This window comes from Micrasema longulum, unplaced genomic scaffold, assembly GCF_059751315.1.
Source record: "Micrasema longulum isolate JH-2025_06_02 unplaced genomic scaffold, ASM5975131v1 h1tg001628l, whole genome shotgun sequence".
Taxonomy (NCBI): Eukaryota; Metazoa; Arthropoda; class Insecta; order Trichoptera; family Brachycentridae; genus Micrasema; species Micrasema longulum.
In genome coordinates, this window is record NW_028278809.1 from 156,721 (window position 1) to 169,103 (window position 12,383).

Genomic DNA, 12,383 nt, shown 5'->3' on the forward strand with positions numbered 1-12,383 from the left:
CTCTGTTTGAATCCTCTGGCGAAAATACTTTTTAAGACCGGTAGTGTTTCTTCGTAATCGCTCGGGAGAATTTATCTTTAACTATACCGTAAAGGTATGACGTCGTTAACTTCCTATTGTAATCGCGGCCCAGGACTCGGCACTCGGCTCATAGCCAATAACTTTCCATTAAGTGGTAATCGATTCGTTTTCATAATACGCATCATTAAGCGCGTCCGGTTTTTATCCAGTCGAAATTGCATTCTGACAAGATTCATAATATTTCAACTACCTGCGATCGCCATAAGAAAGACCACTTTTTGTGTGGTGATTTTCTAACAATATTGTTTCTCGGATGACTGACATGACTAATAAATACGCCGCGGTCGTATAAGTTATTTTATTTTTACACTGCAGTTTTTTGATTTTGCGTAAGAATAGGAAAATATTACATAGGGTAGACTAGGTAGAAGTAGAAGAATTCGTGTATCTGGGAAGCGTGTTCTCAAGAGATGGAAGCGTAGAAGAAGATGTTGAAAGGAGAGTTTTTTTTTTTTTTAATTCCCGCCAAACTGCAAAAGCAGTTTTTTTGCAGGGATTTCTCTCTTTAAGCATTTTGGTAACACAATATAATTATGTTTACATAAAAAAAATTTAAAATCTTAAATATATCAATAAAATAAAAGTTTAAAAAAAATTAATACAAGTAAATCAAGTCTTTTTTAATACCGAAATATATATTTTAAAAAAACAAACACTTTTTTTGACACTGTTTTAAATAGTTTGGTTTCCCAATTTTTTTATTTTTTTTACGCACTAAACTTAGAATTTAAGAAAAAGACTTTTAAAACTAATTTTACTTTGTTTTTATTTATATCACTATTCTTTATTTCGTCCGGGAGTCTCTTTACTATGCGAGTGAATGCGGGTAACAAAATGAACCCAGCACTAAGCACAGTAATTGCTAATAAAAATATGTCAATCGAAGCTAAACTGGCAGTGCATAATGGAGTTTTAGTCCTAACACTTATGTATGGAAGTGAAACATGGAACTGGCAGGGAAAGCCGAGTGAACGCGGTTGAAATACGATCTCTTCGACGAATGTGTGGGAAATTAATGTATGACAGGTTACGAATGATGAAATCAGGCGAGAGTGTAATCATTAGTCAAGTATAATTGATAAGATTAAGAAAGGGTCTTTAACTATAGAATCACAATGTAAAGCGCCCTTGAGGTATTATATTACGAAAATGGCGCTATATAAGTTATCCATAATTAATTAAATTGCTTGCAGACTGGCTGGATTTCCTCCCTAGGGAGTTGTTCATATTTAAATTTATTTCAATAGATTTCCATATTTCCACATTTGGACATAATCAAACATTGTTGAATTACTGCCTGGTAAAAGAAGAAGTATAAAAATTGGAAAATTGTTTTCAGGCGTTGCCTAGTAGGTGATTTGGTTCAGCCGGATGAATCTCACCCACGTGATAAAGGTTTCAGCTCTTTTTTTTTTCACATTTTTAGAATGTGGTTTCTACCAAAAAAGGTTTTTGGTATCATAAATGTTGTTTTTTTTTGTTGTATGCGGTTCTATACGTTAATTCTGTACAATATAAATATACCCTTTAAAGAAGTTTGTCATTTTTTATATTTTTGTACGGTTTAATGTTATATTTAGATTGAACGAACGACTCTGATTAATCGATAGTAAATTCAGTTCCTTTATGCAACGTGGAACCCTCTCTTAGATGATATTATTAATTGCCGAGTGTCGGTTGGACCTAGAACCCCGCCCAGGCATTTGATTGTGTCCCGTCCGCCGTCTGTAATTCCCATTACCCGCTCCGATGGGCAGACGAGAATGTCCGCGGATGCCGCATCCAGACGTACCCGTCCTCCCGCACTGCCGACTGACGACTTACCAGGGCAACGGTCTTCCTGTCGGCATCCACCCATCACAGTGCACCGAGGGATCGAATTAACGGTGTATATTATTATGAACATGTGTTTTTCCGTAAACAAATCTGTCCGCCCGTTTCGATCGCCGCTCGTAGGCGGAATAAATTGGACGTAATTGTTTTCTCGCGTTTATTTTGACAAACAATGTTGATTCCTTCGGATTTGTAGACACGTGTGTCTTCCACAATCTGTTCTCTTCCATTGTCTCGCGGTGAGGAAGTCACCGTTTAACTCGTTACCCTGTCTCTTATTCATTCGTTCCTTTCGATTCCTTATCGTTTTATTCCATTCCCAATAATTACATAAATCCGACTCGACAATTTTGTAATAATTTTGAGACAAGTAATCAGTAGCTCAATCACAAATAACTATCGACGTGCTAATAGAATGCTAGAAAACATATCTCAATTATCATTTCAATTTTGTTTTTATATACATATTCTTTTTCTGTTGATTTCAATGATACTCTTTTTTTTTTAATACTACTGTATTTTACTATTATTTTGTTGATTTAAATGATACCATTATTTTGTATATTTGATTATGTGCGATTCTTAATTTGTATAATTTATATTTTAAAAATTATTTCTGATCTTTTTTGCATTGTATTCTCTGGAATTTTATTATTTATTACGTATACCTTTTTTGTAGATTGTTATTCTATTGCATCACATGTCATAATAATTTAGTATTTTTATTGTTATTTATTGTGGTTCATTAATATTTATTAACTGGTGTAATTTTAAATGAATAAATAAATAAATAAGCGACGTGATAACAATTTCTTACCATGGTTGTTCATCGTATTCGCGATCACAATGGAACACCTAATATTAAATGTCAAAATATTTACGTTTTGCGCAATCACATATTTGAATTTCACCGGTATAAATATGGAAAATATTCCGAAACTGCTATTTTTATTTCATTATTAGCTACAATATTTTGAGTTTGTCCAAATTTTTGTAGACAAGGACTGTATTCAACTCCCTGGGGAGCTGTTAACATTAACATATTACAACAGAGATGAAGAACATTTTAAAGAAGGCAATATAGAAGTCGTCTGGGCATCTACAGGGCTTATGTGGTTTAAGTTGCCACTTTACACACTGTGTAACATTCACCACTCTGCTCATATTTGAACTTATATATTACTTCAATTCTTTCATCTGTTGATGTTTGTGAAGTTAAAGAGCTGAAATCTTTATTTATGCGAGTGAGATTCATATAATTGAATTATTTCACCTACAAACTAAGCAACGCCTGAAATTTTTATTTTTTCAATTTCTATACTTCTTCATGGACCAGGTGGATTTGCCTTCTTTAAAATGTTCTTCATCTCTGTTGTAATATGTTAATGTTTATTATTTATTATGCTATTCATTGCATTTAGCCGGCGGTTGGCAAGCCAATGTCAAGAAAAGCAGTCGCCATAGTAATTGTAATTTAATTTTCACTTTTTATTTTAGATATTCTTTACTATTATGCAAATGCAATATATTGTATTATTTTTTATAGTGAACGCCGATTTTTCGCCAATGAACTGTATTTACTTTCGAGGAAAACAAAAAACAAACCGACGCGAGCGTCGACTTAGAGATTACACACGCGTTGCCTTATGACTGCGATAACTTAAGCATGTTTATTATTGTTTATTTATTTATTTTTTTATTGAAGAAGGTAAAAACATGAACAGAAAACACAAAAGGAAAAATAATGAAACCCACTAAACCGCGAAACCGGCTTGTCAGCAGGTTTCTTATTTTTCCTTTACAAAGAGAAACGTTAGAGAAATTATATAAATTTAAAAAGTAATATAAACATTATTAGGAACAGCATACCTAATTTTCCCACAAAATTTATTTATTAAAATTAAAATAGATGACATCAAATGATAATCAATATAAAGCTCTGTTACACATTAACCATTTAATTATTTTTTTCTTAAAATCTTTGTCAACATTTTCTTTTAAAATCATCTTAGGAATCTTATTAAAATTTTTAGTAATTGTATAAAGAAGTGTTCTTTGGCCATACTTGTTTACAAACATCGATCAAACATTGTGATCGCTCGAATGCTTAGCATTTTTTTAAGCACGTCGATAGTTATATGTGATTGAGCTACTGGTCAGTTTTCAAAAATCTCTAATATTTTATACAATTTCGAATCGAATTAAATTGTTTTGTATCTGTTCCCGATTTCCCTCATCTGCGTCTATGTGCTTCCTAACGTGACTGCAACTCGGTGTATTTGCGCCGATTTGCAACGTTGAGAACCTAACTTTAGTTGTAAGTAGCCGATCTGGTACCTGATTATTCTCGATTTTAATTGGATCAAACTACATAAATTTATCTTCCGGTTTGTTTCGACGCAGCCACGGATATCGGCGTTTATCGGATTCGAGATCGATCACTCGCGTAAGCTTTCAATGTCGGGTGACAGCGTGATAGTAATTTATTTGACTTAATAGTATTTCTTCGACCACGCCTCTAGAACAGCATTTCGCAGAATTCAAAACCGCCAATTATTCACTGAATTGGCATATTAAACTCGAGTAAGTAATACTTTAAATGTTCGAGTACACCCACGTTAAATGCTAATGGTTTTTTCCTGCGGACTTCAATAAACTTAAAACAAATTCGTGCCGCAAAAGTAGACATTAAATCATTTTACTTATTGATAATGTCGTATTATTGAATTGTCATTGTATTCTCTAGTGACATTCTCCTAGCCTATTCTCCGTTTAATATTTACGCCAAGCGGTTCCCATTATGTTCGTAGCTAAAAGTAGTTTCTATAAATCCCTTTCGTTTCGGTAGCTTATGAATTTAAGTTGTACGCTTTCTGTTACTTTTCTGTCGAGAGTCAAGTAATACGACCGCAGTTTTGAAACAAATATGCATTGCGTGGGTACGTGGCTTTATCCGAAACATGCTCATTAGATTCTGCCTATAGGTTGGGTATTGTGGAGTGAACTCGCGAGGCCGATGAATAACCCCGACAACATATTTTATACTCGTACCTGCATAATAACACGAATGGTATTACACCGTTGGTACTTTCAAACACCCCTTCGTTCTTCGAACATTTAACATTTTAACAAGACAAAATGTATGAGGAATTCGCCCAATCGAAATGTGGGTTTTCATCGAGGATGTTGAAAAATTTAACATCTTAGATTCTAAGAAGAATCAGTTTGATCACTCACTATCGTGCGTGGGAATTTAATACGCTAATATTGAGCACCGTGTACAATATACGTATTATTTGTGGGGTGTGATTCCCTCATTAACATAACCAGTTGCCGCGCCCTGTCGGCCTGTCCTCCCTCTGTCGTATCTGCCAACCGTGACTAAAGTTCAGATACGAAGAGGAATTAAACCACAAAATGCATCGATGTACATTGCCGGCAAAGTTCTGCGTGAGCACACTGCAGAATCGAACGAAACTCGGGTAGAAGACCGCAATTCGGTTATGATCGGCCGTGCTAATGTATTCCTTATTGTCCTTTGTCTGCCTCTAGGGGCGACGTGCCTTTACCACATAGCCATTCCATTCGTATAAACGACACTCTGAGTTCGGTACTTCCACAGTTGACAAGTTTTAAAAAACGTCTTTAAACAAAGTGGCGTTGTTTTTCTTCGGAACAAAATGAGAAGCACACGTCGAGTTATAAATATTTAATCAGCTGGTTCAATGAGCCCTACCGATGTGCCTCGAATCGCTGTTGAAGTGATCTGTAGAAAGTTCAGTCTCTAGAGCTGACGCCACGAATATTGTTTCACGAAGCCAAAAGAAATTGGGAGAAATCTCTTCTCTCGCGGCACTTCTCACACCTCTGCCGCAGCAAAAATTTCATTTGGCGACAAAATCGTTCTACACTCAGTAGTTGCAATGCCCACCATTCATTTCATAGTCGGGTAACTACAATATATATATTTTTTTTCTCGATAAATATTACGTCAGTATTCGCCTACGAAAAGTACACTGGCTATCAATTGATGAATTATTGTGAATGTTTCGAATATTTTTTGTTATTTGTTTTTTTATTTTTTTGTACTCGCCTAGCCCACGCTCGCCCGGCTCGTTACTTTCTCTCAAATACAAAAATGTATCGCACAGTTGCGTGTTTTTTTTTCCTTTAAATATTGTATTAAAATTTCACATCATAACCAAATTGGTGCACCTCAGATAGAAGTGATTGCTCGCTTAAATTATCACGACTTTCTAGAATATTCTCGCGACTATTTATTTGTGACCTTTAATTGTTTACTTTCTGTATTAATAATTTTGTTGAACTTGAATTTTCCCCTTAGTAATTTTATTTCGTAAATATTTTCAGTAAACGCGCGTTTATCGGTCCGTTCTAAAGAAAGCTGGCAATCGTAAAATACGAGCGCAGCAATAAAACGCTAGTCACTGCGCCTTCATAGTATCGGAGACGAGAAACTTGAAGTGAACCTTTGTTGCATATGGCGTCGGAAGTAATGCGTAATCTGAACGCTGATTATGTCAATCACAGAAGTTTCTCCGCATAATTCGTCTATTGTGTGCGGCGGAGAACTGCACGCATCACTCCGTCTCCCGTCCCATAGTACCATCTCGAACCCATATTATAGTCCGTCCCGTGTCGGCCACCATTGTTCTTTCCCCCTTGTGGGGACAATTGTCCAATTGTCTTTGGATTTGAGATCGAATACAGTTTTAGAAAGTTCATTATTGTTGCTTGTTACACACGATATCAGTGTCGACTTTATTCTTCTTTATTAAAAGATAGTAAATTTATTACATAAGTATTCTGTTAACTAAATCTTTACTTTTAAAAATCTAATCTATACTTACCGCGTTACCATGTAAATACACACATATTTACGACTTTATACATTAACTGCACATACACATACATTTTATAGACACGATTCGTTGAATGTGTTATTTATTTTACTATTCAATTGTATTTGTATTTTTCTGAACCATTTTTTAGTAATGATCAGTTGCCAATGCTAATCTCCCTGAGTAAATAAATAATTTTCATTACGAATATTCTTTGTATGAATTAATAAATAAACGAATCTGAATTAATAAATTTCAATGTTTTATAAATTGTACATAGTAAAATTTAACATAGTTTAATTTTTCTTTTTTCTTATTTTCAGAGCCAAGGTGCAGAGCAAAACCAGCATGCAGTTCTTTCGCGGGCATGTTCCTTGGGGGGGAACAACCCTAGCGCGATAACCTCCGCCGCCAACCTGCAGCAGGCGCTCAAGGCAGCTGCGGTGGCGATACAGCACAGGCGCCTCGAGCGTGCGGTGTCCGAGCCGGCCCAGCTCCAGCCGCAACAACAGCCGCCCAACGCCTCCCGCTACAAGACCGAGCTGTGTCGCCCCTTCGAGGAGGCCGGCTCCTGCAAGTACGGGGACAAGTGCCAGTTCGCGCACGGCGAGCGGGAGCTGCGCAACCTGCAGCGGCATCCCAAGTACAAGACGGAGTTGTGCCGTACCTACCACTCGTCGGGCCTCTGCCCCTACGGACCACGCTGTCACTTCGTGCACAACGCCGAAGAGGCCCGCTCCCGCCCATCGCTGCCGCCGACCCCGTCCGGCTCTGGCTCCTCACTGTCGCGCAGCCCCGCTGACTCGGTGTCCTCGTTCTTCCCCTCCTCGCCACCGCTGTCCCCGCGCACATCTCCCTCGCCGTCGCTGGAGGAAGCGCGGCTACCCGTCTTCAACCGTCTTGTGGAAACCGCTATTATGGGCTTCGGCGACATGGCTTTGGCTTAAGCGCACTACTCTGCCGGCCGAACGCGTTGATTCCAGTTGTGCGAGATCCGGTGAAGCGAGGGCCGTCGAGACTTCTACCCTAGCTGCCGCGGCGTGCCCTCGCTCCCTTCGTGATCGATTCGATGTGATAAATTGTCGCCGGTCGGGGTCGGATCCGTCGGATCGTGTGACCGACCGACTTATTCGGCCAAAACGATCTTCGACGAATCCGGTCCCAGCCTCAACGGCAAAATCTTTTGTAATTATTTTGTTTATTGAACATTCGCTGTTGTTTTGCAAAGTTAGACTATTTATTGAACGTAATTGTGATTGGCGAAATAAACTGTCGATATAAATAGGGTCCTCGGGTTTGAGAAGCGAATGGCGCGACGCAAGATCGATCTCGGTGCAACGGTCCGACGCTACTAGATGGATGGAGGAAAGAGGTGTAACCCGAGACCGCGGTGCGGTCTCCTAGTCCCGCCTGTAACCCTTTGACGATGTCGGTGATGTGTCCACCGATGTGACCAATTTCAGAACTAAACGCTTGTTGTTTTCGGTAGACGTTTTCTTGTACATATTTTGACATTTTTACCAAATAATGAAAGTTCCTCACAACTGACGCGAATAAACTTTACGAGATCCATCGATTTGTTAAATTTTAATTTAATATTTTAGTTTAAGGTTAGATGTAGCGTTAATACCTAAACTGAGATTCACGAATCTGTATCGACCTGACCAATGGGGGAGCGCGTGGTACTGTTGTCGTACGTGTATTCCTACACTACACGAGCACACGCTCACATCCCAACCCTTTGTTTAAATGCCGAAGTACTACGCATCGTCGGAACCCTTCGCTTCTCAAACCCTGCGACGTTTAATAATAATAATAATAATACGGTGCCTTTTGTCGAGGTTTAGTTGTGTCTGAAGAAGAAAAAATTACATCTGAAATCAACGCATTCGCTGTCGAGTGCTCGATCCGCAGCGGCCCTGTGTTTTCCGCCCGCGGTTGGGTCTGGCACCCCTCTACCCGGTTACTGGTGTATGGTGCACTTCACTCGGCCACTGAAGCCGCACTGGGATTCGCTGCGGTGTGAAGCGAACATTCATGTTGTTAGTAGATCATTCACATTTTTATTATACTGATGTGTGGTATTTATATTATTTAAAAAATGTTTTTTTATCTTTTTTAATTATTCACTTGAATTACGCGAAAGTGTCGTGTATGGCACGACCCTAGGTTAAATAATTTATGATTTTTAATTTAATTAATGTTACTATAACTTTACTCAATGAACGGACTATACCGTGCCTTAATAAGAAAACCTGATGCCTTATGATGTAATATTGTAGCGATGTTAAAATGTCTTTTTTATAATTATTGCGTTAGCATTTGGATCTTGCTATAATTTAATTTGTGTATTGTTTTCGAAGACTTGAGTTTATTTTATTTTATCTTTATTTGAAAAAAAAATATTTAAAAATTATATAACAAATGTGTGCAAATACAATCGTTTTGTATGTCTTCCAATGAATAAAGTCTATATGAATTTCAAAATGCACAGTAAATATTGTTATAAATCTATTTCTACCTATGAATTAATGTATAAGATAAATAGTATTCTATCAAAAATTATTAACATACAATCCAAAATCTTCCATCGGTTTATAACTAACGACGAACCATTAGTTAGTATTAAGTAGAATCACACCCAACCAACCACATGTTAATCCCGCACATGGCTTGAACCTCTCCGTTTGATTCCTCACACCTCTCTTCGTTCGAGTGATCTCTGTATTCATTTCGGGGGACTTTAGTTTTACGTTTTTATATTGTCGATCGAAGCTTTGGGCCGGAAGTAGGAGTAGGAAGGCGGAAAAGGGCCACCAGGAATCGGTGCTCGGAATTCTGAATGTTTAAATACTGGCGTCAAAACCCAACGCCGCTATCGCCGCTCTGGACTCCACCGTATCTTCATCCGTCGCCGTGCACCCGAAGTCGCCTATCTGACAACTATTTCCAACCAGTAAAAAGACTCCTCGAAATATTTCTCATTTCTGTGTATGGCGACGATTGAACGATGTCTCGCGTAATTAGAAAATATTATGTTAATATTTTTTATAACTTAAGAGTTTTTCGTACTCTACATACATTTTACTCGGTTAGTTTCTGCTGGATCAATTCTGGTCACCTAGTTTTTATGCTGAAGTGTCAGGCGCGGTAATTGCGTGGGACTTTTTAAGATTTATAATAAATTGACGCTTAAAACAATTATTTATTTAAATTATTAACTTTGCGCAATCATTTATGTTCTCGTGTGCTCGGTACTCGTTCGCGATGTTTCTCGTTGTACATACTACTATATATATATTCAACTTCAATCTTCTAAACCGACTTCATATCCGTCAATTATAAGTTGAATTTCGCCGTTTCCGTTTTGAGCGACGGTTTCCATTCTGTACATTTATCTTGCATTTCACAATAATAAGCTTAATATACGAAAACGTATGTATGTACGAGTGATATCCTTAAATTATTATTTATACGATTATTTTTTGTTTTTATTTTTTGTTAATTTAAATTGTTACGTTAATTATCCGGGGGCGAAATCAGGAGACTCGTCGAGTCGGGGGAATATTTAATTAATTTATTACACTTATTTATTTATTTATTATTATATTTTCAGTTGTGAAAATTTTAATGTACTCGGAGATTAGTATATCTCTCTAACGATATGGTGGAATTTATTCTCTCTTCCTAATTTTTATCGATTAAATGAGTTTGTTAATCGTTGACTTTTGATACCGTATCCGATAAGAGTTATAGGCCGCGATAACCGGCCTAGTAACAGATTCGCCCAAGTCGAGAGTTGTTCGGTCGAGAGACAATGAATTAAAAGTTAGTTCATCGTACAATTTGATTTTCTGATCTAGAAAATAAACTAATCAATTGTTTTCATTGCAAATACTATAAATGATTATTTAAATTATGTAAATTAGATTTAATTTATTGTGAAATATGAACCCCCTCGCCTTCGAGTCTCTAAAGCTCTCGTTGCACTTGATTAAATTAAGTATTTTTTTGAATAAAAGTAATATCCTTTCACATTTGAGCCGCCAAATTGTGCCAGTGTTATCGAAGACCCTTTTGCTTAAAACCTATTTATGCTAATTATAGTGAAACCTGTACATATTGTGAGAACTTCAGTGGTTTTAGAAAATTATGAAAGTTTGTTAATATTAATTTTAATTTGATCTTACTTTAATACCGTCTGTAAGTTTTTTGTACTTTAAATAAATTTATAAAAACTATCTTTTCTTTTTTATTTGAATTTGGATTATTTAATTTAATTTGGCCACCTGAAGGCGATTTGAGTTTTAATAAATTGCAATATAGACCGTGATTAAATCCTTACATGTATTTTCCGACAACGTAAAAAGATATGTATTTTTGTATCTAAAAGTGAAATTTACTGAATTTTATTTCCCGGGTGCAACTGCAACTTGTATCTCACCCGATAACTTATTTTTTTACACAATTTGAATATTTTTTATTCAAAATATCTCCCGTGACTATATTTTTACACTCCATAAGACCTTTTCATATTTCGTTCTATGGGACCAATTATTTTAATATGTATTAATTATACTTTTATTTTGGTTACTCTTTCCTATAAGCAAATATGCGAATATCTTTTGGTTAATTAAACAAATAACATTATATATCGTCAGTCATTTTTGTATTTTAGGTTATAAAAATATTATTTTATGCTATTTAATGTTTTGTAATTTAATTTATACTTTTAGTCTTATGGTATTTTGATAATTCTGGTATCTCATGTCTTTTTTCTGAATTTTCATGAATAAAAGACAAAATGTCTGTGTATAAATTATACCGTTGTTTCATTTGGTCTAACTAACTAACTAACTAACCATCACGCCATTTCCCCAGAGGGGTAGGCAGAGAGGATAGAACGCCACACCACTCTGTCCTGGCACACTTCCTTTGCTTCCTTCACATTCATACATCTTCTCATGCACGCACGTCGATTATTCCGACTTTTCACATGACCACTTTCATTTGGTCATTTGGTTTCATTTGGTCGATCCTTAAATTTTATTATGGCAAGTGTAAGTGCATAATATATATATTTTACATAAATCGTTGTTGAAAGTAAGCAACTGGACACTATTATTCTCTTGTCAAAAGGGCGGGTTGATTCTGGAAATAAAGTAAAGTTAAATAATTGATGCGTTTTCGTCAAAATGATTGTTAATATTGTTTTTTTTATGCAACCCATTTTGTCCACCTTAACCAAACATTTTTAAAAGTTTAATATTTTGTAGTGCAACTGGCCCTAACTGGTTGTACTGGCCCATCAAAAAGGGTCGGGTAATTGTCATCATGAATTTTTTGGAAAATCTTTTTTTTTATTAAAAAAAATAAAAAAGGAAGGTCAAAGATAAACTCTACCAACGAAGCGGTACGCACCTGGCGCACCCAAGGAAGCGGCTGGGTAGGGGAGGGGTGACGGTTTGTGTAAGCGATAATAGTCTGAGACATTAAGGATTGTCATTTTTAAAAACAAACAAACCGTCACGCCGTTACCCGTAGGGGTAGGTAAGGAAGATAACACACCAATTCATTCATTTTAAAACTTTATTAATTAATTTTTTT

At 36.5% G+C, this 12,383-nt stretch overlaps 1 protein-coding gene across 1 annotated transcript in view; it reads left to right on the forward strand.

The window, feature by feature from the left end:
* The window catches only part of Tis11 (Tis11 zinc finger protein), an 83,087-nt gene extending 71,489 nt beyond the window's left edge, over positions 1-11,598 (forward strand). Inside the window, exon 2 of the mRNA XM_088236974.1 lies at positions 7,100-11,598. Coding sequence (XP_088093100.1) covers positions 7,100-7,723 — 624 coding nt within the window. The 3' untranslated portion in view covers positions 7,724-11,598. The remainder of the gene's footprint in view (positions 1-7,099) is intronic.
* The last annotated feature ends 785 nt before the right edge of the window (positions 11,599-12,383 follow it).